Source organism: Brachyhypopomus gauderio, chromosome 4 (assembly GCF_052324685.1).
Source record: "Brachyhypopomus gauderio isolate BG-103 chromosome 4, BGAUD_0.2, whole genome shotgun sequence".
Lineage (NCBI taxonomy): Eukaryota > Metazoa > Chordata > Actinopteri > Gymnotiformes > Hypopomidae > Brachyhypopomus > Brachyhypopomus gauderio.
In genome coordinates, this window is record NC_135214.1 from 5,787,116 (window position 1) to 5,814,760 (window position 27,645).

At 44.4% G+C, this 27,645-nt stretch overlaps 1 protein-coding gene across 3 annotated transcripts; it reads right to left on the bottom strand.

The window, feature by feature from the left end:
• Positions 1 to 315: 315 nt before the first annotated feature.
• cacnb4a (calcium channel, voltage-dependent, beta 4a subunit) lies at positions 316 to 27,420 on the bottom strand. 3 transcript variants are annotated; one of them, XM_077001759.1, is made up of 14 exons: positions 27,194 to 27,420; positions 25,893 to 25,976; positions 10,584 to 10,700; positions 10,346 to 10,468; positions 10,108 to 10,235; positions 7,795 to 7,871; positions 7,544 to 7,563; positions 7,301 to 7,381; positions 5,493 to 5,551; positions 5,272 to 5,381; positions 5,039 to 5,190; positions 4,676 to 4,771; positions 4,385 to 4,570; positions 316 to 4,270 (listed from the first exon to the last, which is right to left on the bottom strand). In XM_077001759.1, the coding sequence occupies exons 1-14, from the start codon at positions 27,254 to 27,256 to the stop codon at positions 4,007 to 4,009; spliced, it is 1,560 nt and encodes a 519-aa protein (XP_076857874.1). In that variant the 5' UTR covers positions 27,257 to 27,420; the 3' UTR covers positions 316 to 4,006. The 3 variants fall into 3 exon arrangements, with proteins under 3 accessions (XP_076857874.1, XP_076857872.1, XP_076857873.1); XM_077001757.1 differs by having other exon boundaries at positions 7,840 to 7,871; positions 27,194 to 27,395; XM_077001758.1 differs by lacking the exons at positions 25,893 to 25,976; positions 27,194 to 27,420 and adding an exon at positions 20,788 to 21,469.
• Positions 27,421 to 27,645: the final 225 nt, after the last annotated feature.

A 27,645-nucleotide genomic window follows, 5' to 3' on the forward strand; every position in this document is an offset into this window, starting at 1 on the left:
ACTAATGCAATCAGCGGAAAAGGGAAAAAAAACCCGCTTAGACATGCATTAACCAAGAGCCAACAGTAGATGGTGCTAGAGGTAATTAGAAGGGCCAAGGTTGGCGTAGATATAAGGAGTGTCGGTTTCAGTAATACTGGACGAAAGCGGAGCAGCTGGTTATTTACATCAGGGATGCTCTGTCGCAGAATTCCAGTGACGGGTGTAATACAGGGTCTGACACACAGTTGTGATGCAACAAATGGTGGTGAAAGACCGCAGGTGCACAGTAGTGAGGTGCAGCAAAAACTCACCAGGAACACCACATCACAGGCTTCAAGGTCCTACAGGTTTATTTTTACAAAATTAAACATTAACAGATGCAACTCAGTTCATATTGGTTTACATATTTGGCCCCGCCCCAAAACACATTAGCCTTCTTTGATTTGATTAATCAAAATGGAATATAACGCATGCAGGTTTGCATTACTCTATCACAGAATTAAAGCCACGGGCTCTGGACTGGACCGGGGAGAAGCCGCGCCGCGTGCAGAGGGAGAGAAAGCGTCGCCATGCAACACTGTACACATTTGCATAGTAAACGGCCGTCGTTTATTCTAGATTACACATGAATCCGTTTTCATTACTGACATAACTTCCCGTGAATTTGCACGAGCCGTGACGCACGCGAACCCGAACGTCCTCGCGTGGAGGAGAGCTGGCTACAGCAGCAGAAGAAAGCGACTGACTGTTTCTATGGTTACGTGAGAATTCGACAGAGTCACATCACTTTTCATTATAACCTAAAATTATGTAGACTGCATGTGGAAGAGTTTTATTTTGACTTTTGTCTGCCAATACATACATTACGAAAACAATTTAATTATCTATATAATAATAATAATAATAATAATAATAACATAAGAATATGATACCATCCATAATAGCTTGCAAAAATGTTATGTAAAAGTTAAGGCATAGTCATAAACAAAAACCATGTGAAACAAAGCACTGAATGAAATTAAACATGATAAATCAGGAAAGACACCGAAAGAAACCAAATGGTCCAGAAAACATGGTTAGAATATGTCTGAGATTAACACAATGTCACAAATGTGGCTAGAATGTGTCTGTGATTAACGCAATAAGTCAAATGTGGTTACAATGTGTCCGAGATTAACACAATATGTCACAAATGTGGTTAGAATGTGTGAGATTAATGCAATAAATCAAATGTGGTTAGAATGTGTCTGAGTAACACAATATGTCACAAATGTGGTTAGAATGTGTCTGAGATTAACACAATATGTCACAAATGTGGTTAGAATGTGTCTGAGATTAACACAATATGTCACAAATGTGGTTAGAATGTGTGAGATTAACGCAATAAGTCAAAGTTGTGGCACAAGATTAGGGACCCTGAGCATTAGCTACAATACATAACAGGCATACAATTAAACATCAAGATTATCAACAGGGGCTTTAATAAATAATCATGTTGGTCCTAAATGCATCAATTCAGTGTTTGAAGCAAAAAAAAATGATTAATGATCTTGTTAATAATTCTTGCCATAGAACCAATTCTTCGATTATCAACTACTGAAATGAAAAATTTGAACTCAGGAATATTGTGCACAAAATAGCACCATGGCTTTATCTGTTTATTTTAGGTCCTTAGAAAATCTGTCTCCAGTATTAAATGGAGCAAACTAATGTGTGTCCACACCCTCTCACTGAAACTGAGACCGATAGGGACTTAGAAGTGCACTACTCACAGCATGCAGTGGTTCCACAAGCCTCTAGGTGTGATTCAAAGAGTAACGACTTATGGGCAAAACTGCAGTGCAACTATTCTTTTATAATATAGAATATAGGGATATACAATATAATACAGAGATTTTATCACTTTTAAATAAAGTATTTCCTGTAGTATGACTGTTATTTCCAGCATATTATTCATGACATTATTGAGTCTTACAGTTTAATTGTCTACAAGGCCCCATAAGAAGTCATGACATTGCACATATACTTGAGTGTGAAGTACAGTAGCTTCTTTAAAGCACTGAGTATAGACTGTAGTTCATGCTAGTGGCCAGGCAGGATTGGATTGCCATTGGCAGTACAGAAAGGACACTTTACTAAACTGCACTGTAGTCAAGTGGCTCAGCTGTGGGGCTGTGCCTCACTGGAATACACTTTGTATGGTTATCTGCCAGTGACCAATTAGAATTCTCAATTCTGAAAGCCACGGTCAAAGGTTACAGACTGGTGCCCTCTGAAAAACAAAAGAGATTAGCTAAAGAAGTGATGAAGGGCATGCAGACGCCATGTTAGTGGTGCATTGTGGGTAATAATGCTGTTTAGAGCATTACAGTTACCAATCTGCATCAACCGCCGTCAAAAACAAGGACATTTTTGTGAGGTTGTGGGCCACTGGCTTCTAATGTTAAGCAATATTATATGCTTCTTAATCGTTTATAAAATAAATCTACTTATTGCTCCTTTCGTTTGACATACCCCAGATGCATGTTAGACCACTCCAGAACTAAAAGGAGATGTCCATATTTGCTTATTATAAAAGAGCATTTTAATGCCAATTCTAAATTGCCTGCTTTCTACTTAGGTTGCGGTACGAGCTGACTTCATTCTATTGTTACTTAATACCCAGTGTGCATTCACATTACAAAATGTGCTATTTCTATTACAAGACATTTGCTGTACAGTGCCCCTCTCTGGGCCAACACACCGTTAGCATTGTTAAGCTACACATACCAGCCTACTAGAGTTCAGCATCAACATACAGAGTTGGGCTTTGTCCCATCTAGAACAGGTACAACAAAAAGACCACGCGTTTAAAACTTGCATTCGGCTTGACATGCCAAACACGTCTACTGCTTGATGAGACTGCTCCCCCCCCAATATATGCCAAATTTCTGACATAAAACAAACAAAAAAAACCACTTGAAAAAATGTATGATAAATAATCCTGAAAAAAAATGAAGAATAATTAATGACAGTTAACCGACAGTTATTAGGAAATCCAAATTCTCAAGAAACTGGACAAATTAACTGACAGGGCTAACAATCTGATTAACTGACAATCTGATTTTCAGAATTTTATATTATATTTATATTATATATTTATTATATTTATATTATATAAATATTTTGCAATTATGCTACCTGACTACTGTGGAGATCATGATTTTGTTCATATAGTTTTGAATCCTCATACCACTATGCTAAAAGGTACGAGCTAAAAAAAACTAACCCAGACTATCCTGCCAATTTATAATTATCATAATATTCTAAAAACACCAATGTTCCATTTGGAATTATAGAATTAAACACTGGAATTATACACTATAAATTTAGGATGTAGCTTTGGAAACAATTAATTTTCTGTCTAGTGAAACTCAAATATATATATATATTTTGGTATTTGAGATAACTAATTTGTCATAACTAATATTTAGGGGCAGAATGTGTGAGGGTGCTCACATGTTCTCAGCAGAGAATTGGACAGGGTTTTTGGGAAGTGACGTCAGCCCACGGACTGACTCTTGACTTTTGGCACACTCCAGAAAATGGCACTCTGCCCTTGAAGCTACTGCAAACGCGCATCAAAGACTGTGGGTTTATGGGTGGCTTCCGGCTCTGCGGCACGTTGACCTGGCCTCTTCCGCCCAGCCTGCACACACACAGGCGGCACAGCCCATGGGCCCCGGGGGGCCTCGCACCTGCACCATCCCAGAGTAAAATTAAAGATACTGAACGGACTGCCACTGGCCAGCCAGTACCACGATTTCCCTCTCTGTGGGATTCTGCCCCTCTGGATACTTTGGCAAACGTTTTGCAGACAACAGGCTCATAATAGAAGGCAAGTACACCCAGATCTAAGAGGAGAGTTAGACGTCTCCTTGGTGGGAACCATTGCCAGAGGGAACGCAGGGTACTACACTTCAAAAAAGGACGGACATAAAGACGTTCTGGCTCTAGAGGCGCGGCTGGGGAGAGGAGGCCGGCCTCAGAGCCTGTGGTTGGAGTCGTTGCTGTAACCCCCGGGGGAACCTCGGCTGCGGTGGGGTCTGTAGGTGTCTGGGTAGGGGTCGTGGTAGTCCTCCTCCACCAGCGGGTAGTGGTCGCGGCTGGGCTGGGAGCTGTTCGACAGCCGGTTGCGGTTCTTCCGCTGACGCTCGCTGTTGTGGAAGTTCTCGTCCGAGGTCATCAATCTGCGCCGCTCCACGGGAGAGTGGTCGTTGGCGTGATTGCTGTTCCTGTTGCGTTGGCCCTGTTGACCAACATGACAGTTAATTTAAAAAAAAAGCCACGAAGCCATGCTGATGACTATTCTAGCACCTCAGTCTTGACAGATGGATAGAGAAGAGCTCAAGCGCTGTCTGACCTGCAGAGTAGAGATGGCTGCTGGGTAGGGCGAGAGAGCAGTGGACCCCAGGTTCCGGCCCAGCAGGGGGTTCAACGGTGCACTCAGAGAGGTGTGCGTCGCACGCCAGTACGCCTCCAGGTATTCCGCCAGGTGCTCACAAGCGTCCTCTAGCTGGTTCTCGTCCAAAATGACGTCAAACATTTCCTGGATTGGGACGAGGAGACACGGGAATAAACTACTGTCTATTGTAGGGGGAGTCAGGGAGGCTAGTGCAAGTGTTTCTGCATGCTGGAGGGTTTGAGGACTGACTGGGGGGCACTGGGCCAGTTTGTCGGCAGCCACCAACTGCACATTGAGGTGTTTGCTCTGGGACTTCCCACGGGACTTGATCAGTCGTTGCAAGACCTGTCAGCACAAACATAAACTTTGGAAAGTGGTGGACACTAATGTAACTGATTGATTAATACAAGCTGCAAATGTTACTCAGACGCTAAAAATTGGGCAGTGCATTCAAGAAGCAGCGACGTATTTGGCTGGTGAGTTGCATGTAGCGTTGAACCAGAAGGGGGCAGCAACACATTAGCCGTTATTTTGAGAGGAGCGAACTGCCTTTTCTTCAGAAGATGTGCAGCTGGTTTCAGAATGGACCCCTGGCAGCCATGTGTTTTTTACCTTGGGAGAAGACACTTTGACATGGATGATAATTGGTGCTAACGAGGTCTTAATGAGCTGGGCTGGATGGTTGATTGTGTCGGCATCCAGCACAACCAGCTGGAGAGATCTGGCCAGCTCGAATATCCTTTCGATCTCACTCTGAACTTCAGCTAAGAGAAAGAGGAAAAAGACATCAGCTTTTCTACTGTGGGAACATACAGACAGCTCCTCAAAACGAAGGTGAAGCTCACCAAGATTTGACCTGGTGTTGGATCTTTCGATGATCGCCCTCTTGCTAGGGTTGTTCAGTACAGATCTTTTGGCTAAGGAGATGTCTGCCGTCACTCTGGTGATTGATATCCTGCGTTAACAAAACAAAGCCGTGCAGTTGAAAAGGACAGCGAGGGTAAGCGCCTCGTCCCAAACACGGAGGAGAGGCGCGGTCCGCGCTGGAAAGGTCAAGTGTCCTTACCTTCCGTCAAACCTGTGCTTCAGGAAGTCAAAGAGTGCTTTCTGCATCATATCGGTCACCTGAGCACAGATCAGGTCAGAAAGATCAGATCAGATCGGAAGGAGGACAGAACAGATACATTAATAATAGGAAGATGGAAATGAATAGAGAAAAGGATCAAGATGGTACAGCAGTACAGTGTATTTACTGAACATCTACGGTAGTCTGTAGTTTATACATACTAGAATAGTACAGTACACACACACACACACACACACACACACACACACACACACACACACACACACACACACACACTAGTGTAGTTTCACAGTCATAGTGAGAAGGCAGACACTACAGTCCCTGACATACGTTCTGTCGCTTATCCATGTTGTGGAAACAAAAGCTTATAACCTGACTTTAAATTCATCAATTGGTTTTAGAAATGACCACAACCTCACAACTGATTCTTGTAGTGTGTTCATGTGTATTCTGCGTTTTCAGGATGATCAGTGATAGCGATGCTCACCAGAGACACCCACAATGAACTCTTTCTGCTTCGAGCTGACTGTAAATGTTACAAAGCCACCTCAAGCTAGTAATGTCCACCCTGATCCTCACCAGGGAAACAGACTACATGTCAGGGAGTCTGTGCCAACAGCAGTTGATGGCTAATTATTTACTTATGAAACAGAATCCTACACACTGTACTGAAAGACTTGTCATTAGAGAAAGCAGTTCACCTTATTAAATTAAAGCTTCTTGTTAGGAAAAGCATTTGACTATCAAATGTGATTATTTACACTGCATATATAAAAAGGTTAGGCAGACATTCAAATGTTTTGTTAAATTATTGCTACTTCCTGCCATTTACAGTAATGGTTCATTAAGAATAGGTTTCCTCTCAAAAGACAAGAAGGGCAGGGCAATAAGACCCTCGTTTCTTAGTTACACAAAGATTTGTTCTCATTCATCATTCTTGGCCATTACCATGGCTACACATCAAAACCACACATAAAAAATGTTAATTTCTTAATAAACACTAATTTTCCCCACCAACACATGCACTTGCAGTTTCATTTTACTTGATGAAAAATATCAACTGTTCTATAATAATAAAAACTGAAAACGCTAATAGTAACTAATTGTCCTGTACACATCGGCATTCACTCAATGGTCCAGGATCAGTTTCAAGATCAGGACCTAATGTCTAAACAACTGAACAGCCCTAGATAGATCAAAGTGGTAATTACATATGAGGATATCTATACAGCAAAAGCAGCCCTGTTGAGTTCACACCTATAACGTTTATATAAGACCAGTTTGGAACAAAAGTGAATTCAACACTGTAGGTGTGAATCCTGCACTGGGTGCAGTGGGCAGCTGCTCTTTCAACAGCTGCCCCTTTAAATTCATTACATTTGTCTTTTTGTCTTTCATCATACACTGTGTTCTTCCCCCTGCAGGCTGGAGTGACTTCTGAAGCCATCATGGGGGAGGATAGGGGAAATCTCTGTGTTTCCCGATGTATATTCAACAATAAGTATTTGTGCAGATATATTCCTGTCACAGATAACTGGGTGTTTGCTCATTCTCCCTCTCCTTCTAATTTCAAAACATGCTCCACTTTTGAGACTATGGCATGCTGTACCCAGAACGTTGTTGCCTTGGCAACACAATGTGGAGAAGATGACTGCTGTTCAGTAACAACCCAAGCCCCCCCCCCCCCCCCCCCCCCCTCTGCGCTTAAAGGAAGATGTCCTGTTCTCTCCCAGATCCCTTTACCGTGTCTAAATATCCAAGCAGGAAGATCTTGAGATGATTCTTACCTCATAGCCCTTCAGTGAAGGTCCGACCAATACCACAGGCCTCATAGAGGGGACGACATCATAGGGAGGAATATGTTCAGCCTGAAACGTTATGTTCAATTAGCCAAGAGCTCTGAAATTCTGCACATAGTCCTGAATCAGCAGTTTGGCATGACAGAAAGGCACTGGGAGCTAAAGCCTAGATTTGGCCATTTGCTAAATTTCATGATGGAAATGTTGCTTCATAACGAAAGCCTTACATACCACTTTTTGCTTCTGTTTAGCTGTGGAAAGAAATAAAAAGAAAACAATGTTCTGCAACCATTAAAAAATCCAAAAATCAATTACACTGATGTACCTTTTCATCTCATGTATCTTATGCACATTTCGTTATGTTTTCAAACTCGAAACCGTGTGTCAAACACCCATTTTGAGTATTCTCATTACATTCTGAGCGAAACAGTGAACGTGTCGGGGGGCGTGCTGCAGTGCTGAAAGGTCGTGTACGCTCTGACCTGCTGAGGGAGGGTTGGGCTTAAAAGAGCCTGACACCACCTCACCCAGACTAGACGAGGAGTTCCCACTGGACTTCCTGTAGGAAACAGAACAGGAAGTGTAAAACACTCTGGGAGACCCTGAGATTCCTCCATGGCCATCCAAGCAACGTCCAGGAAAAGCACGTTCACTCACAGAACTCCTGAACTCCTTAAACATCTGAGATGATGGAACAATACTGAAAACCGAACTAAAATGAAAGTGTGCACACAAAGTGTGATAGCAAAGTTGTAGAGTGTTTAAAAAAACACTTAAATAAATAAATAACAAATAAATAACACTGGCTGTACAGACCCACTCATATCATTAGTTTATGGAAGGATAAACACATGTCTTTGTTAGGGAAACAAAAAATCACAAACAAAAACAAATCTGTGAAGAAGTGAGTTATGACTAGTGTGTGACTCAACGCACATTACACAAGGTCACGGATGCAGCACCAACAACTCTTTCCATGCGCAGTTATTTATGTGGAAAAGCATTCAGTAAATCAGGATTGTTCTTTATTATATTAGAACAGCTAAAAAAGTATTACAATTAATTAGTTCAAAAGTAATTAAGAAAAACCTAATTAACCAGCAACAAAAAAACCCAACAAGCTTAAAAACAGTGTGAAGTCTAATCAGACTTCCCTGTCTCAGTTATGGCTAAAAAGAAAGATTGGCTAAAAGAAAGATTTTTCTGTTCTTTAAAACAGGAAAAAATATCACAGCTTTTAGCCCTGAAACTGGGAGGGTATAAAACACAGAAATGAAGTCAGTTACCGTATGCAAAATGACTAATTCTGAGCGTTAAATTTAGGGAGCCCAGCTTCCCGCATGAGCGCTCACTTCTGAAGATGAGGAGCCAACTGCTCCAGTTATCACCTACGTTTGTGTACTCTTCCTGGTCCTGCCTGACTGGGATTTCATGTCTAATAGAGGAGGAATGAGTAACAAAGTCACGGTACTTAAAAATGAAGCCATTTAGTAAGTCATAATAATGTGAAAGTCTTATAATTTTAATATCCAATATTATAGTCTTTCCCATAATTGTGAGATATTTAGTCATACTATGAATTACAGCATGAACTACAACTTAGTATGTGGCAGTTGCTACTTATATCTCAATTATGATAAACATTCTCTTTATTATGAATTATTAAATCGCTACATTTTCCTTTCAGTGTAACGTTGGGGCTAGTAGCATATTCGAGGAAGCAGGATGCATGTGAGAAAGTGAGGGCAATGCTAACCCCACCGAACAAGGTTCAAGACTTAAAACCAACACTATGAAAGAGTGAACAACAACTAACTTCAAAACTAAGAAAGTGCTAGAAGTCTAGAAACCAGAACAGGACAAGGTTGAACATAACTGAGAGCACTGGTGATAGATGTGTGAACGCAAAAGAACACAAGCACAGGACCCACGCTGTCCGGCCCATGCTAACCCACACTGTCTGGCCCACGCTAACCCACACTGTCTAGCCCACGCTAACCCAGACTGGCCGGCCCACGCTAACCCATACTGTCCAGCCCACTCTAACCCACACTGTCCGGCCCACGCTAACCCAGACTGGCCGGCCCATGCTAACCCACACTGTCCAGCCCACGCTAACTCACACTGTCTAGCCCACACTAATCCAGACTGTCCAGCCCACGCTAACCCAGTCTGTCCAGCCCACGCTAACCCAGTCTGTCCAGCCCACGCTAACCCAGACTGTCCAGCCCACACTAACCCAGACTGTCCAGCCCACGCTAACCCAGACTGTCCTGCCCACGCTAGCCCACACTGCCTTGTCCATGCTAACATACACTGTCCTGCCCATGCTAACCCACACTGTCCGGCCCCATTTTTTGTGCTATACTAAAGAACATGGGCTACAAATACAGAGCCAAACTATGGGTACAGGTCACAGATGAGAGAAGTGAAGAAAAAAACAGAGTTGCAACAATTAAGAAAAAAGTAACAGAATATGTAGAACGACCTAAAAAAATCACTTAAAAGTGTCAAAGCAAAATTCTAGATGCTGTTTCCTCCATGCAATAAAATAAAAAAATAATAAAATAAAAATAAACCATCTCTTCCAAGCTGCAATTAACCTTGAGTACTCAGACTGATGCTTTGAAAACTCTGTCGAGGCTTGAAATAGGATACTGTCCCAGAGCAGGGGAACTGAACACGGAATACAAAACCTCAGAATGTAACTCACACACACCTGCACTGAAGCACACATACACTGACACTGGAGCCCATACACACAAACACACACACACAAGCCCACACACACTCACCCATGGAAGCGTCCCCTCTTCTGTTCTTGCTGCAGACGGATGTTCTCCAGTTTTAAAGGGCTGGGAATGAACCCGATGTCACAGCCCTCCTTCACCAGACGGCCTATCCACCAGTCATTGTTGTACTTCTACGGAAACACACATAAAATTGGTAGACTGAATTCTCTGCAAAAGCGTTGGCCCTGAGCACAGCGTCGAGCTCTGGGCTGCCCTGCTGTATCCTCATATGCAGATTTACCTCTTTGATGTGGAGAAAATCTTTAGCATCAAACGAGATGGCGGTTCCTGCGACGGGAACGTCCTCGTCCAGAGCTCCACAGTAGCTGACATTGGTCTTCACTGCAAAGGCCACTGCTTTGGCCTGAGGCAGAAATTCAAATTCTTCAGGGGCCCAGTTAACACACACACACACACACACACACACACGCAAACCTTCCGACAACCATAAAACGAAGTAGGGGGTGTAGCTGGCTGACCTTTGCCCTCTCAAGCTGTACCGTGGCCTGCTGCTCCCTCTCCTGCTGGCCACCCTGCTCCTCTTCGAGCGACGCATCGGAGTCGGACGGCCTGCTTGTGTAGGAGTCAGCGGAGCCCTGCAAGCAGAGGGACACAACACTGTAGCCACCTCCCAGAGAAGACCCGCCCTCCCAGAGGGGACACGCCCTCCCAGAGGGGACCCACCCTCCCAGAAAATACCCGCCCTCTCAGAGGAGACCTTCCCTCCCAGAGGAGACCCGCCCTCTCAGAAAATACCCGCCCTCCCAGAGGAGACACACCCTCCCAGAAAAGACCCGCCCTTCCAAAGGAGACACACCCTCCCAGCCTATCCAACAGCACTGCCACAGCCTTCACAGAACTGAGATCAAACACTTAAACCTGGATGCAGTCACTATGTAGTGCCATGAAGGATCCCTGGCGGAAATTGTAAAAAGTAAATCGCCTCTTTTTAGATGATTTTAATGGAGGTGTCAACCTCCATTAACCACCGACCATCACAAAAACTCACCCACATCAGTTGTTGGTTGCTAACAGCGCCGTCATAATCATACTGTAGACATCTGTCCTACTGTGTTAATGTTGAAACCATCATTTATAGCCAAACAAACATCAAATTGATTTTTAGGTACATCTGGGCATTTCACAAGGTAATCAGCAGTCAGAGTATACCTGACCATGTAGTCAATGACTGGCACAGCACTCCTGCATGATGACAGTGATAACATTATAAATCACAGCATATGGGTGTCCTCACGACCAACACAGAGCTGTTATTTCAGTGAAGGGAGATATACCAGTGCTCACCCAGCCATCACAAGTACAGTGCTGTGCTGCTCTTTGTAACTTAAGTAATTACTGAGCTGTGGGGAGATGGTGCAGGGGTCTGCAGCAGGGAGACGTGTGTGTGTGTGTGTGTGTGTGTGTGTAAAGCAGGGGACTTGTGTGCTGCAGTTCACTAATGGATGATTGCGTGGGAGGAATCTGCCTTTGCCCTTACATGTACACACACACACACACACACACACACACACACACACACACACACACACACACACACACACACACACACAAATATAGGAACTTACAAAGATACGCAAACACAACCCTATGCATGAGAACACACCATCACTCTCTCATCTTATCATTTTTGTCATAGGTAAAATATTGTTCACAACTGCCAATGAGCTTAATAGTTTATTGTGGGCAAGATAAGCCTATAAAAACCCAGTTTGTCATGCTCTGGCATTTATATAAATTGACCATTCTACTAAAATACCTTAATGTGCTTTGCATTAAGTAAAACACACAGCTTAAGAACTCCACTGCACAGCTCTGTGCTGTACCGGCACTGAAAGTACATAACCATGGGTTATTAAACAACTGGACCATAGACCATAACCCCAACATCTCATACGCATGAAGGAGAGACGCCCGTGATGCTAACCAGCCTTCTGAACACAGAGTTACCCAGGAGTGCCGTGGTTTTTAAAAAGTAGAGCCCACTTTTGTCATGCTGCTGATGGAGATGGTGTGATGTAGTGGTGTGACAGGGACTGCCAGGCCTGGGCCACTGCTTGAAGCCACACAGCCCCGCCTTCCAGACAGCTCCGCCTCCCAGACAGCCCCGCCTCCCAGACAGCCCCGCCTTCCAGCACAAAACTATGGGAGGATGCCTGCAAAGCCTGGTGGTGATTGAAGTGATCTCGCTGAAAGTGCATTAATGAGAGGGAGAGACAGAGAGAGGGAGGGGGAGACAGAGAGAGGGAGTAAGAGTTGGAGGGAGGGTAAGGTGGCTGTTCAATACGGCATTAGTAGGCGAGTGGCTAGCTGGCTGCCTGTTTCCCCTTGCTATCAGGGTGCAGACTGCTGCTCTGAGCTCTGGCCACTTTCAGCAGTATTTGTGTCCAGTATTTGTGTAAACAGAAGCACTTCCATCCCTTCAGAATTCATATAGTTCAGCCAAATGTGGCCATTATGACGTTCATTACTAAAACATTAGTTAATCTCAAATACTGAATGTATGCAGTTATATAAAAATCTAGATCCTAGATACTTTGGATAAATTATTTTTATTTCAAAAGCAAAAGATCCAATCGTCATTAAACTGCACCGATCAATGTTCCCTCTAGGTGGAAATGAGATATCAACGCATTCAACTCGCTGTATTCACACGGTCATGTTAGCACACAGCTATACGCTTTGTGTTTATGTCCACAAAACTGTCAAAGGAACACACACACATGTGCATAAGGGGACAAGCGACTCCAGACGGCGGCTATGTAGAAGATCTACCTCTAATAGAATGGGAAGAGAGGTAGAAAGAGAGAGAGAGAGAGAAAAAGAGAGAGAGAGAGAGAGAGAGAGAGAGAGAGAGAGAGAGAGAAAGAGGCATTGAAGGTAAGGACAACCAAACACTTTGATCCCTTAATCAAAAGATTGTGCTCAAAGCCACCAGACACCTTGAAGGCAGAGAGAGCGGACAGGTTGGCCTGTCAGGTGCTCTCACACTTCCTCTTTCAACCGCACACATGCATTCAGTGGCTGGTGCTGTATTAACAACGATACAAACCAAACGCCGTGCTTGCACCTTTAATCATTATGGCAATGCGGCCAGAGTGGAGAGACACTGCAGGGCCTTCACACACCATCACGCCCGTAGGAGGATTCAGCCATGCTTCAAACCATACTTACCATACGCCAAATAGACAATCCATTTAGAGGTGTCCAACAGAGACCAAGTTTTTGGTGCTTTCTTTTGTCACGACCCAGCCAAGGTCCCCACAGGTTCACACTCGCGCTCTACCGAATCCTAATAATGGGAAGCCCTGTCTAAGACAATATCCGCTGTAACAAAACTACTAATGCAAATACCGTCTGCCGTGTCCCAGCGTCCTCAGAGATGCCCAAATACCCCCCCCCCCCGGCTGATGGTGTTCCTATCACAAAAGCTACCCCCCCCAATAGGGAGGGGTGAGACAAAGGAGAAAAGCAACAGAAAAACAGAAACATTGAGTGTGAGAAGGGTGGTGAAAACGTTCAAGATCAGGTTCATGGCCTTTACACACTGTGAGAGGAAGAAATTGAAAACTTAATAAAACGGTGAGGGAGGGCCGAACAAAGAAAAAGCAAATCAGACAACAGACATGGCTCTTAATCAGTGGGTTATGAGTAACGCACAGCAGCACGGTGATTCACACACACACACACACACACACACACACACACACACACACACACACACACACGGCTGGCAGTCAGATTCAGATTCAAATTCCAGATTGAGAGAGAGCTCTCAGTGTGCTTCCTCACAAATGTAGAATGAAACATCTGATATTACATACATGTCAAAGACCAAACTCTTCAGCAGCAGAACATTAGCACTGTGGCATGTCTGAGGTTTCTCATTCAGAACGGTTTTCTCATGATGTGTCTGCTGCTAGGAGCAAAGAATCGATGAATGACAACACTAAAGGCGCAGTTCATCTTCTAAATGACAGGAAGCCAAAGTACCACCGCATCCGTAGGTTTTAAGATAAAAACAATAATTCATGTTCACATTAATATTTCCAAAAGCTGAAGCACTTCACGACAAAACCAAGTAAATAATAATTATTTGGATTGAGAAGTGTAGATTATTCACAAGGCATCGGACAACAAACAAAATGTCCTTACACATTAGACTGAATTAGACTGAAACCAGCTAGCCTAGAATCTTCAGTGAGTAGTATTTCACGTCACATGAGAACATGGACCTCCAAGCTCAAAGCAATCATGTGACCGGAATTACATAAGTAAATGTTTAGTGATGTCTAGTGATGGCCACTGCTGCGGACCCTTCTACCACACTGTGATTCATCACCACCTCGTTTCCATTGGCTCATTCTCGCAGTCTTAATGTCACTTTGCACAACATCCACACATCTCTCCAGCTGCACAGATGTGTTGATTTTGCATGAGAAAATCAACTAAAATCACTCTCAAGCCCTCCAACGCCAACCACTACTGACTGGCTTTTCTCCTTTCTTTCCCTTCTAGTACTCTGCAAATGCATTTTTCACAATCAGTTTCTATTCTTCAACCAGATCTGACTGTAGGATTCCAACCAATGAGGGCAGTTTGTGAAAAGCTTCATGCTGCCAGATCACCCGAACAGTGACTGGTCCTGATCTGTTTCATAGTTAGGATCTATCAGGATCTATTATTTTATTTGTATTCATTAGATTTTATTAACTAAAACTCATAACTGTACCAATGTCTAACTTAATAACTTACGTTTTTGATCCAAACTGCTGTGAGAACGTTCAGCTCCTCATATCTTCACACACACTCCTGACTTCCCTTCCAACATCATCTTCCTGCACTGTGCAGTCTACTCTGAACTGTGTGATTTGAAAGGCAAACATTTGCACTATAAGCTTTTGCTGAATGTGTCTGGCGGTGGTCCTGGGAATCTTCTTTGGCATGTGTACAAGTTTCTTTCAAATCTTCTCTTGTAATATTTTTCTTTAGATGCAAAGTGGCTGATAATAAATGACAGAACTTGCTAATCAAGTGAGCAAAAATGTACTGCTGCATATTTGTAGCAATATCCGGTAAAATTTCCACGTCTTGTTCTTGGATCAGACCAGAGCCGGAGTGGCTAATCGGGAGATTCGGGAGCATTCCCGATGGGCCGGCTTATGTCAATCTCTAGTTTGGGCCGATTGGGAGGGAAAAATAATTTTGGGTCGGATTTGGGCATGAAACTCCCGGACTGAAAAAGTGGCTCACTCCGGCCCTGGATCAGCCTGTTCACAAAGACCTGCAGTCCAGCGGATTTTGACTGTGGCCCTACTGTACCACACCCAATGAATCCAAGACCTTGAGGTACGTCTGATTATTACAGTCAGATGTGTTGGATTTGGGTGGTTTAATGTCCCAACATTTTAAAGTGAAATGTGGAGTAAAGTTACAGTGTAGCAGAGACCATGTGCTTTTGAATACACTATATTTAATTTATAAATTGTTTTAAAATTGCATTTTTTATTGCTCGGGCTCCAGCTTAATGGTTTCCTTGATGTCTCATGTATTCTGGTGTAGTTGTACTAGCAGAAGGATTGGGGACTATTGATACAAGACTGCACTTCTGTAAGCAAGCTGTGGACAGAGTGTCCATTAAATGCTGTAAATTGTAACATCAATGTCAAAGGAGAGCAATACAATACTCTGTAGGGGACACATCAAGAACAATGTGCACTAAAATGTTCTACTATGGTGGGGCCCGTGATTAAAAACAAAAACGTCTGCAGCTCGACACTTACAATATTGCTGGATGGGCCAGTGCCACACGCTCTTAACTAAATCGAGAACATGGCTCTTTATGTTCCTCAATCTTCCTTCTCAGAGTCCTGATGTGGATTACTTATCAAAAATACCACTCAGCCACTACTTGAAGCATATCTGAAATGCCTCTTGTCGTTATATCATCCACAGGTATGCCCTGAAGATATAAACTCATGTCAAAATGAATTCACTAAAAGGAAGTGAGCAATACTTGTAGCAGACAAAAAAAAAAAAACAATGAAAAAAATCACATTATTAGCCTAGACGAACCCTGCAAGTGTAAACAAGAGCTCAGTCAGTTCTCAGTGGTCACAGGTCTCAATGGAACAGCCTGTAAAGCAAAGTTAATTATCTCAGAACCAGTTTGCAGAGCAGCCAGCCTATCAGGAGAGCGTTTGCAGGACTCACAATCGGCCAATCAGGAGAGTGTTCACAGAACAGCCAGCCTATCATGAGAGGATTCGCATCACTCGCAGTCAGCCGAGCTCTCCATTCTGAAGCATGCTACACTCAGCGGGCAGCTGGTTTCCTTCCACTGTGCTGCCGACTCAGCTATAATGAGAGCCGGCTGGACAGCGATGCAGAGAGGACCATGGCAATATTTACCCAACAGATGACAGCACAGTCTCCATACAAAAGGCTGACAGCATGCTCCTGCAGCATGGTGAACCGTCTCCTACACCCACTCTCTAAAGCGGCACAGAGCCGCAGACGCGCGAACCTCTCAGTTCGCTGTGCTAAAAATCTGCAGACACGAATGCCATTTCAAAAGAAACATGGGTTGTTATAGGTGGAGAAAAAACCGAACTAAAACAAAACAAAGAAAAGTTCATTGTTTTCCCCATTGGCCCAGCCAGCAGTTGTTCAGGTGTATTGTCCACATTTCACCTCTAGTGTTGCACTGCAGCGGTGAGGTCAGTAAGGCAGCTACCCTTGTGATGATTTCATTATGTTAAGCTCCCAGGATCAGTTGAAGCTTCATGCCCCATGCTGCCTGGTTCTCTGGAGAGACCGTCACTGTTTAACCATCAGCACTGGTTCTCTGGAGAGACCGTCGCTGTTTAACCATCAGCACTGGTTCTCTGGAGAGACCGTCACTGTTTAACCATCAGCACTGGTTCTCTGGAGAGACCGTCGCTGTTTAACCATCAGCACTGGTTCTCTGGAGAGACCATCGCTGTTTAACCATCAGCACTGGTTCTCTGGAGAGACCATCGTTGTTTAACCATCAGCACTGATTTATTAGTGGGCATTTGAACATCAATGGTCACTGACAATTATAATGATTTCCCCCCTTTTTAAAAAAGCACTATTTGCGAATGTGAGCATGATGAAAAGAAACCCCAAATCACCAAAATGAAGACAGGCTGAGGTGTACCATCCTGGACAAGAGCGTCTGCCCAGTACCATAAATGACCTTATATAGAAAGGAAGTCAATGCTTGAAATCCAACTTCTAGCAGTGTTTTCTAACCTATCTCATAAATTTTGTTCATTATCTCACGTCATCAACAGAGATGTTGCTGTGTTTAAAGCTTTGAAATTCTAACCTTTCCTTTTGAACTTTGTGCTGTGATATGTTTGGATAGCTCATGCAGAGTAGTTATCTTAATAGAAAAGGTACTTATGTAATATAATACATTCTGAGACCATTTAATTGACCAACAGATGTCCCGTACTTTGAAGGTGCTGGGATTATATTTTTTACGTCAAAACAAATCAGCAGGAAAAGTTATCAGTACATGAGTCACAAAGAGAAAATTACAATCATAGCTCTATTTGCACATACCAATTCAGTTTCTCAAAAGTAATTTCAGTGAGCGTCCAAGAAAAGAATCTTTGCATTTCCTACATTTATTAAAAAGCACCCTAGTCATAGCTACTGTTAGGCTGCTTACAAACAATTTCCACTGTGTTTGAGAAGACATCCTGGAGGAAATCATCTCCTAGGTTGACCTGGAATAATTTCTCTCCAAAATAACGAACACGTTAGGCGTGACGACGGCCAAAGCCCAAAATGACTGACCAAGCCTCAACGGTTCATTTGTGATGCAACATCTGTGCTAGAAGGACAGGCCCGTTTCAAACGTGGACAATCTCACACAAATACACCACAGTGGGAGAGAATGCTACAACCCACCAAAAGCCCCCCTCACCCTTTTAGTATAAATGCCAGTGTAAATAGATTCTAGGAATAGATACAGACTCTAGCCTTCTTACCCACAGCAGTGAGTTTGATTAAACTGTTCATTATCTCACCTGGATGCTAAATCTATTAGCTTAAGAATTTTACTTCAATTATGGACTGATAAACTGAAGCCAAAACAATAACAGAAACTGAAGTTTTATGGACATTTGTTTATCAATTGAAGTGCAGACATCCTAGTGTGCACTATAATTCACAGAGTGCTCTGTGTGAAACTACAATAGATCTGGGTTTAATAGAAGAACAGTTATAAGTCTATAGTCCTCATAAACCCAAGTCTGGGTTTCCAGACCATAATGTGCAGGGCACAGATTGTTGCTGTCTCCATCCACAGTAAAATCCTGATGTCACATGACTTTTGCTTGATCCATTGGATGGCTTCAGTGCATTACAATTTACGCAATGCCAGGTGAGTAGGGTTAAGAAAGTCAAATTCTCCGTGTGTGACGGCTCTAATCACGTCAAATCCATCCTTGCTGCCCCTGTGCATTTTACACAATCTCTCAGGATGGAGATGTATACCAGCATCTGAAGATGAGAGGTTGTGGGGCACCCACCAAGCATAAGACTCCATTACACATTACTACCGAAATGGACCTTCTCCCAAAACAGAAGAGACAGATCCCGATCACTCGGTCCCCAGCCGACCATTATCACAGCGCCTCAGGAGTGTAGGCTGGACACCATCACGCCACACTCTCCCCTTATCTCCACAGCTGCCGTGTGTGGCTCCTCTCTGTCCCAACTCGGTCAGTAGCCCGTTGCTCGCACAGCCGAAGACATCCCGTCTCTCTGGAAACCTTCCCAGCAAAGTAGTGACAACAGGGTCTTTTTCTGGCAACACAAATGAGATTTAAAAGCAGTACTGCTGGAATTGCTGTTATGCTTCCCGTTCTGCTAGATAGTGTGCAGCAGTGCATCAGGATGCCGTAAGAAGGGACAGACACCTGCATCCAGGGGAGCAGGTTTCTCCACATTTATCATTTACCAAACATTAAGTGACTCAAGAGAGTTGACATATCGCAAATATTCAGAATTTAGTCACCTGCTAACATTCACTTAAATAAAAGACTTCAGAAGGCTGGTGCACACCTTCTCACTTTTAGCACAAGGAAGCTTCAGGCAAACTGGTCCTGTCCGGTCCTGTCCGGTCCTGTCCGATGAACTTCTGATGCCACACCTTGCCTAAGCTCTGTTATGGCGGTACCTAGAAACAATCCGAATATCAGGAACATGGCCAGTTCTGGCAAACTCTTGGAGACTCTAGCACGACAGGCCACATAACTCAAATGTACCGGACACTCTACACGAGGCAGCTCAGCACCACACACAGTAGGACCACTGCCTCGTCTCTGCAGACACCATTAAAAACCTGCGACCTGATGCCTCTGAAGCCTTCGACAACGATAGTAGCTTCTGATCTCATTATGCCATTTACTAAGAGTTAAACAAAATCCTGGAAGTTCCAGCAACTAAAGCGCTGTTGAGTAATGGAGCGAAATGAGCAAACCCCCAACTAACCGAAACACCTCTGTAGACTTTAGACATGTGAGCGGATCACATTTGCTCCGAGTGCTGCTTTTTAAACCTGGTGCCACTTCCTAAAGAAGGGCCTGAGAAATGAAACCTCACCTTCTGTGATCACGTCTCATTTCATCATGTCCTATGTGCTTAATGTCAGTAGTCAGGGAAAGTTAAGCGTGCCGATACTGAAGGACACCCACGGTGCTCCTCTAGAGTGTGTGATGGGTTGCTGCCGTCACACAGCGATGTTTGATGGTGGTGATGTGTCCATGTTTGCCTCATATTCATGATACAGGATACTGGTACAGTTCATCCACCTGCTCCTCTTCACACGTGTGCCATTTATGAACATGTGCTGCCATTTTAAACCAATGAAAAATACATAATGGAAATGTAACCAACAAAAATAAGTCATATATACAAAATATACAATCATTAGTGCATATAAAGCCCCAGACCCCAATGTGATTAGTGGACTCAAATTTCAAATCTGTCTTGCCATCGCAGATCTTAACACAGAGACACAGAAACATGCGTTCACACCGATCTACGCAATCACTCGTGCAAATACATGCAATCAACATTCCCAAACAAGTCCAAGAGCAGATTTAGAACAAATGTTTAGAACTGTTCTCCATACACTCCAGTAACCCTCCAATCAAACTGAGCAGTGATGGAGAAACATCGGTGTCATGGGGGTGGGAGAACGGAGCGTTTAAACAAGCGCTCCATTACAAGGACATAATGATGCAACACGCAGACAAAACGTCCCTGAAGAGCAGCAAAGTGATGCACAGCCCAGCGCTGAAATGCAGATCCCGACCCCCAGAACCCAGAACCCGACCCAAAGCTGTAACAACAACCCTGCAGGGCAGTCAGAGAGGGGCAAATACAGGCTACTGCTGTTTCAGGGCCCCCAGGGGCCCCGTTACACACCGCGGCAGAGGAAGAGTGAGTGTCTTTCATCTGGGGACAGGGAGCAGGTGTCTCACACACACACACACACACACGTTTCCCCCTCCCCCTTCCATAGCACCCTCTATACAACTACCTCTGGATACTGAATTCCTTCAGCCAGCTGTGTGTGTGTGTGTGTGTGTACCCTTCCTTCTCCCCTCTGCTCCTACTTACCACTTCCGAGTCGTCAAAGCCATGCAGGTACAAATTGTCGTACATGGAGGTATAATATTCCCACAAGTGCTTCTTGATGAGAGAAGACCAGCCGTAGAGCAGAGCTTCACCAGTGAGAGAGTAGATGGAGAACACCAGCCGTAGAGCAGAGCTTCACCAGGGAGGAGTAGATGGAGAAGACCAGCCGTAGAGCAGAGCTTCACCAGGGAGGAGTAGATGGAGAAGACCAGCCGTAGAGCAGAGCTTCACCAGGGAGAGAGTGGAGAAGAATGGGGGGAGGGGGGGTTGGGGGTGCAACCCAATTCCCAGTCAACAGAAACAAACCAAACGGCAGTCGTCCTGGTCCCCGTGTCCAGATCCCGCTGTCACTGAGGCGTGTTCACGTGCGTGCGTCTCACGTCCTTCACGTCGTAAGGCAGCGAGGCTCCAAGGCAGCAGAGACCTGGCATGCTATCAACCCTCCACGCACAGCGCAACAGACTGGAGGCTCTCCTCAAATCACAGACAGATGACAGCGCAAGAGGGGGGGCGCTGGCCACCGATTGGCTGGCAGGGGCTCCAGTCAGAACGGCTAAGTGGTCGCTCTCCCCCCCGTCGGCCAACGGGGTGGGAGGGACGGGGAGAGGGGGGTTGCAGTCATCCTTTGCTCACCCACAGGGGATCGTTTCCTACATATTTCTCACCCTTTCTATTTTTCACCCGCGCTGCCCTCCCCTCCGCTCTCCCACTCCTCAGTCTGCTCTGCCTCGGGGCCACGCCCCCTCACGTGCGCACGCACACGCCCACTCCTTCCTGAAGAGACGGAGCGGAGACGGACACCTGACGACGGCAAGGGCTCCGTCCTCTAGGCAGAACCTTCCTTACAGCAGTCATTCAGCTTCTAGGCTATGTGAATGAAACCAAGCCAAACAGAAGCCCAAGCTGCTCCCACTGTGCTGTGCTGCTTGTGGTCACTGAGGCCACACAGCCCTGGTGTGTGTGGCTGTGGGGCAATAATACAGCAGCCCCCTGGGAGCACAGGGGCAGCCATACGCAAAATGAACACACTCCAGTGTATTCTTTAAATGAGCCACGTGCGTAAAAGTCTTCATCTTTGAACATTCAGAAATGTAACAAAGGTTGATTTCCACTTAGTGTTTTTTTTTTTATTTCTACCGTCCATCTGTACACACATCATGCATCAGAAAAATGTAAATAGCACATGGGATGTTATTTGCACACTATATGCTGCGAGTCTATTTTTAGTTCATAATCCTCATTTAAACTACTGAAGGAACAGCAGGTTACATCCGAGATAGTCTATATCTAATTAAGCTGAAATAATCTCTTGGGGCGGCATCGGATTACTGCACCACTCGCTGGATCATATTAGTACTGTGGAACGCAAGTGCCCCCTACTGTTCGATAAAGGTAGTGCATTAGTAGAACACTTCCCTAGACTCTAGTCGTTACACAATGTAACATTACAGTATTACAGTATTATACACTCATTTAAATATGTAAAAATGTTGTTTTGGTCAATCGAATTAAACTTCAAATAAGACCAAATATATCAACACTACTCAGATTTGCTATTCTTAAGGCCTCGTAAAACTGTATAAGCCAGTTCATAATCCACATTTCTATCTGCTTTTGTATTAAACATACAGCACTTGTAGAGAGATTGTAGGGATGTTGCTTCTGGAACGAATTTACTCATTTGTTTATATCAAATTAAATGACTATCGAGTCGCAACATTTTCTTCTGAACCAGAGCACTGCAGCACTGTAATAAACAGTGTCTGACTTGTAGGCCATTTCTTTAAAGGCCAAGAGGGTGCAGCCATTTATAAACGTCAGGATAAGAAATGTCAAGAAACATGCACTTGATTCTCATGGCAAGTGCCAACATGGTTTCAGCCTCTCCACCCCAAACGTAAAAACACTGGGCCCATTCAAAGCTGCTATATATAAATATTACCAGCAGCACTAACTTTAACCTTAATTATAGAAGGCATTAATCACCCTGGATTTCTCACTTCATTGGTGACGAGCTTTATAGAGCACCTTAAGAAGTCTCCCTCAGTCTCACTGAGACACACCAGGACCGCCAGCATTAAATCCTTAAATACTCTCTGCTGTGGATTTTGGCAGCCATTATATTACAAACTGAACTAATAATTATGCATCCTCTCATCAAAACCAAGGACTGGGGCCTTTTTGTGGCTACAGAAAATGTAAAGACCCAAAGTAAAAAGAGGAAATAACTGAACATAAATTAAGCAATTGAAAAACATGAATGCAGCTGGAGTTTTAAAGATAAGAAGAAATGAGGAACAAACAGAGATCCAGTCCTGGTCAGGAGAGCCGGGCCACTACACCAATGCACTGGAGAGACGGCCGTTAGTTTCCATGACTGTAGTTCAAAGGCTGAGTCATGTTGAATTTGAGCTGTTCTACTGTGCCAACACAGTGCAGTCGAACTCATAGACGATTATTTGAGTGGGTTAAAGCTTAGAAGAAAACAGAAATGGATCTTATCATTCATTCCATGGGTTTAACAATTCAGACTGCTGGACTGTTTTCACTGTGAATACAGTGTCACTTTTCCTTTTCCTTTTCAGGTTCTTTCAATAGCAAATCATACTATTAACAAAGGAGAAGCCAATTTACTAAATTACATACTGACCTACATCAGTTTAGTTCTCATGGGTGTTTTTGATATAAGTAAGGATACCCCACACATGCAAATGTATTCAACAGTCACAAAGCTAATCTTGGATCTCCAAATGACAGGTCTGAGATGAATGAACATGACTTTAATCCACAAATGAATATGATCTACTTCCAATCTGCTTGTAGATCAACATACAGGAGTAGGGTACCGACTTGGCTTAGAAAACCCTTCTACTGCCCAGAATCAAACTTAAGGGCAAGCTCACCAAAGAGACCCCCAAGGATCTATGGGACTTTCTACAGAAACCTAGATTTGACCTTCAAAAAGCTCTAAAATGCTCAAATGTGTTGAAAAGAATACATTTTATATCAGTTGCTAAAGTATCTGTTAAATTCATTATTCACCATATAGAGTTGTATTTACAAATATGATTTAAACACAATTGTCTTGACTTAACCCCGACCACAGAATGGTGCTCACATGACCGATACATGATGGACTTCAGTCGGAAAACAGCTCACAGCAGCAGTGCGGTAGCCTCGTTTTCCAGCAAAGCCCTTATCCGGTGCCCATGGCAACCAATTTGTTTGGACATCAGTGTGCATGAAGTGCTTTCTGTCTGCCTGATATTATAATGATTTTACACCACAAGAGCATTTACGCTTGTCAAAGAGCACCGCATCGACTTCTTAAGAGACGCCGCGCACCGCCTTTCATGAAAGATGCATGATGCCGAACGCTGGGACCAGCGGCACAGACACCCTGTCAGACATGGAGGCCATCGATCCCCCCAGGGGCACTCAAAATGCCATCAGCCTCCACCAGCGCTGGCTAATGGTGCGGTCAATTTCACCCGGCCGGGGCTCCACGGCAACATATTTCATACCCGCGCACGAATACAACTTTCGTTCTTTGCAAGTACCTCAGCTAGAGTCAAATTCGACCACTCAAATTCAACCAATCAGTGAGAAGCTGCTACTGGAAAGGCGAGTACCCACATCTCCACTCCGCTGATGACACAGAAACGCAATGGATCCGTCTCCAGGAAACCCAGCACCCCTTCACAAGGGCAGCGGTCTCAGCTTTACTGCTTTCAGAGTTGATGTTAATGTGCACAACTAGAACACTCCTTTTTTTGTTTTTTTTTTACTTGCGTTAAATAAATACACCTGTGGTCATAAGAAGTCCTCTATGGCATGAGAATAGTTTAAGTGTAGTGACACCTAAGACTTGAACCATGTGATTTACAGTGACTCATCAGAGTAAAACAACAATATGTCCGTGTTTAGTGCACTTATCTCAGTTAGGCCGCATTCATTTTTCTGACGCATGAATTCAGCATTAGCGGGGAACAGCTCACTCCCCCGTACACTGACCTCTTCAGAATGCCTCCTTTGTCTCGCCCTTGACATATTCCTGTACTCTTTCAATTTCAAACGAGTCTTTATTTTTGAGAATTAAGTGCTAAGCTGATGACACAGAAATGGATGGTTACAGAAAGGTTCGCTGCTTCTCTGGATCAGCCCCAAACTACATGTCTGGGTAAGAATACTACTACTAATAATAATCTAATAATAATAATAATAAACTAATTATAAATCTAAGCAAGAGTAAGCAAGAATGTATGACAGGAATGTGAGGACATAGAAAATATTACATGAAAGGACATGTGCACAATGTCCCGATGTTTCTAAGCACAGGAAGCACTGGACACAAACAGAGTCTCACATCTCACACCCCCTGGACACAAACACAGTCTCACATCTCACACCCCCTGGACACAAACACAGTCTCACATCTCACACCCCCTGGACACAAACAGAGTCTCACTTCTCACACCCCCTGGACACAAACAGAGTCTCACATCTCACACCCCCTGGACACAAACACAGTCTCACATCTCACACCCCCTGGACACAAACTCAGTCTCACATCTCACACCCCCTGGACACAAACTCAGTCTCACATCTCACACGCCATGGACACAAACACAGTCTCCCATCTCACACGCCCTGGACACAAATGCAGTCTCACATCTCAGACCCCCCTGGACACAAATGCAGTCTCACATCTCACACCCCCTGGACACAAACGCAGTCTCACATCTCACACCCCCTGGACACAAACGCAGTCTCACATCTCACACCCCCTGGACACAAACAGAGTCTCACATCTCACACCCCCTGGACACAAACACAGTCTCACATCTCACACCCCCTGGACACAAACTCAGTCTCACATCTCACACCCCCTGGACACAAACACAGTCTCACATCTCACACCCCCTGGACACAAACGCAGTCTCACATCTCACACCCCCTGGACACAAACACAGTCTCACATCTCACACCCCCTGGCTTCACAATGACGCACCGGCCATTAATAGATTAAAAAATCCCAGGTCAGGTTTGTGACGTATGGTGCGGCGGCGTGCCACACGTCTTCCTACCTGGCGGAGGATGAAGCTGGTGGACGTGGTGCTGCCGTCTGAGCGTTTCAGGCGGCTACGGCGGGCACACGTGCCTCGGTTCACCTGCGGTAGAAGCACAGGCTGTTTATCACTCTCTGAGGCAGAACGAGGGCACCTTCACACACACACACACACACACACACACACACACACACACACACACACACACACACGCACACACACGCACACACGCACACACACGCCTCACACTCTCACACACGCCACCGTCAGCTACAGCATGAAGCCACCACTCAAATGTCCAGCTGTCTTAGTTAGCTTGGTAAAATATTTCAGTGCATATATTTGCATATGCGCAATATGAAAAATGCACAGAGCATATACAGGGAGGGCTACATGTCTTATAGTGTGTGAAACTGAACCAGAAGCTTTAATGGACATGGTGTTTAAGAAAGCCTTACTGGTGGTTCAAAGCAGCCATAAGAAATAAGAAAAATGGCTGAGTAAGTAGCAGATTTCCTGGGATCCAATCAGGGCCATTAAATGACAAGCCAGCATCCAGGCTGAGATATATGGAGTTTACCACTGAAGTGGCCGGAAAACAACTAGGCTGTGCTGGCGTGCTAAACTTGCCCTTTACTGGAACTGATTGCAGTGCAGTCAAATGCAGTTTCCGGTATTCTTTTACTAGGTTACACAGCACAGTTAACCTGAAATACATATTTGTTTTTTTTTTTTTACACAATCCTAGTCAAACAAACAAATAAATAAATAGTTCAACCATTAAATCCAGTGTCCATCTGGCAGAAAACAAAACTGGGTCATCCCTGCTCACGTCGGCTTGCCTCCTTAAAAATCCTTACAGAAAAATCAATGTCATGAATTATTAAGCAAGCTAATGAAATGCCAATAGCTTAAACTGTCTACATCCACAGACTTATATCGTATATTTCTTTATGATCACAGTCCCGTGAGTGATGATGAATAAGCGTAGTGTTAGAGTGCACAGAGACTGCATTAGGCTGAAAGATGAAGCTGTCTTCGGGTGAAAATCGGAAGGACATCAGAGACCAAATAAGCAAATGACAATTATTGCCCTTGACAAAGAAAACACACATGATGAAAGACAATTCTCCTGGACACCTGGAATAAAAAACTTCCGAATGTCAACACTGAAGCGGGAGACATTGTCCGTTTCATAAGACATTAACCAAATTTCACACAAGCTGCTCATTTAAACCTGCAAATATTTTAAACCAAATATTTTTTCCCCAAATCGCACCATCGCACGCGCACCGGTGCCACGAGCCCTCGACCTCTACCTGAAAAATGGGTTTTTGAACACCGTCTCCTATCCCGTGCCGAGTGTAGATGTGTCGGGACATTTCGGCGAGCTCATCGGTCCAGGGAGGTGGCTGCCTCTCCGTACCGGTCCACTGGTACTGGGAAGGGTACTGGACGGTCTGCTCCAGCTTTGCTGTACGTGTCGGCGCGTCCGGAGGATGGATGGAGTGCGCGCGCCTGTTCCGCAGCTGCACAGCCGAAGCTGACTGCGCGCGTGCAGGAGCACGTGGTCGCCGCAGCTGGGCTCATTAGAGCGGCTCCCACGTCATCACCAGAGGTTATAAAGGTGGGCTGTGACTTCTGCGTTAGAAGTGCCCGTCCTGTCAAGTTTGGTCTGTTCGCGGCTCTGAAATGGACCAATTTCCTTATTATATTTATCAGACGAGGCTGTGTGAATGTATTTTTAAAGTGTGCTCTCCCCCTAAAAATG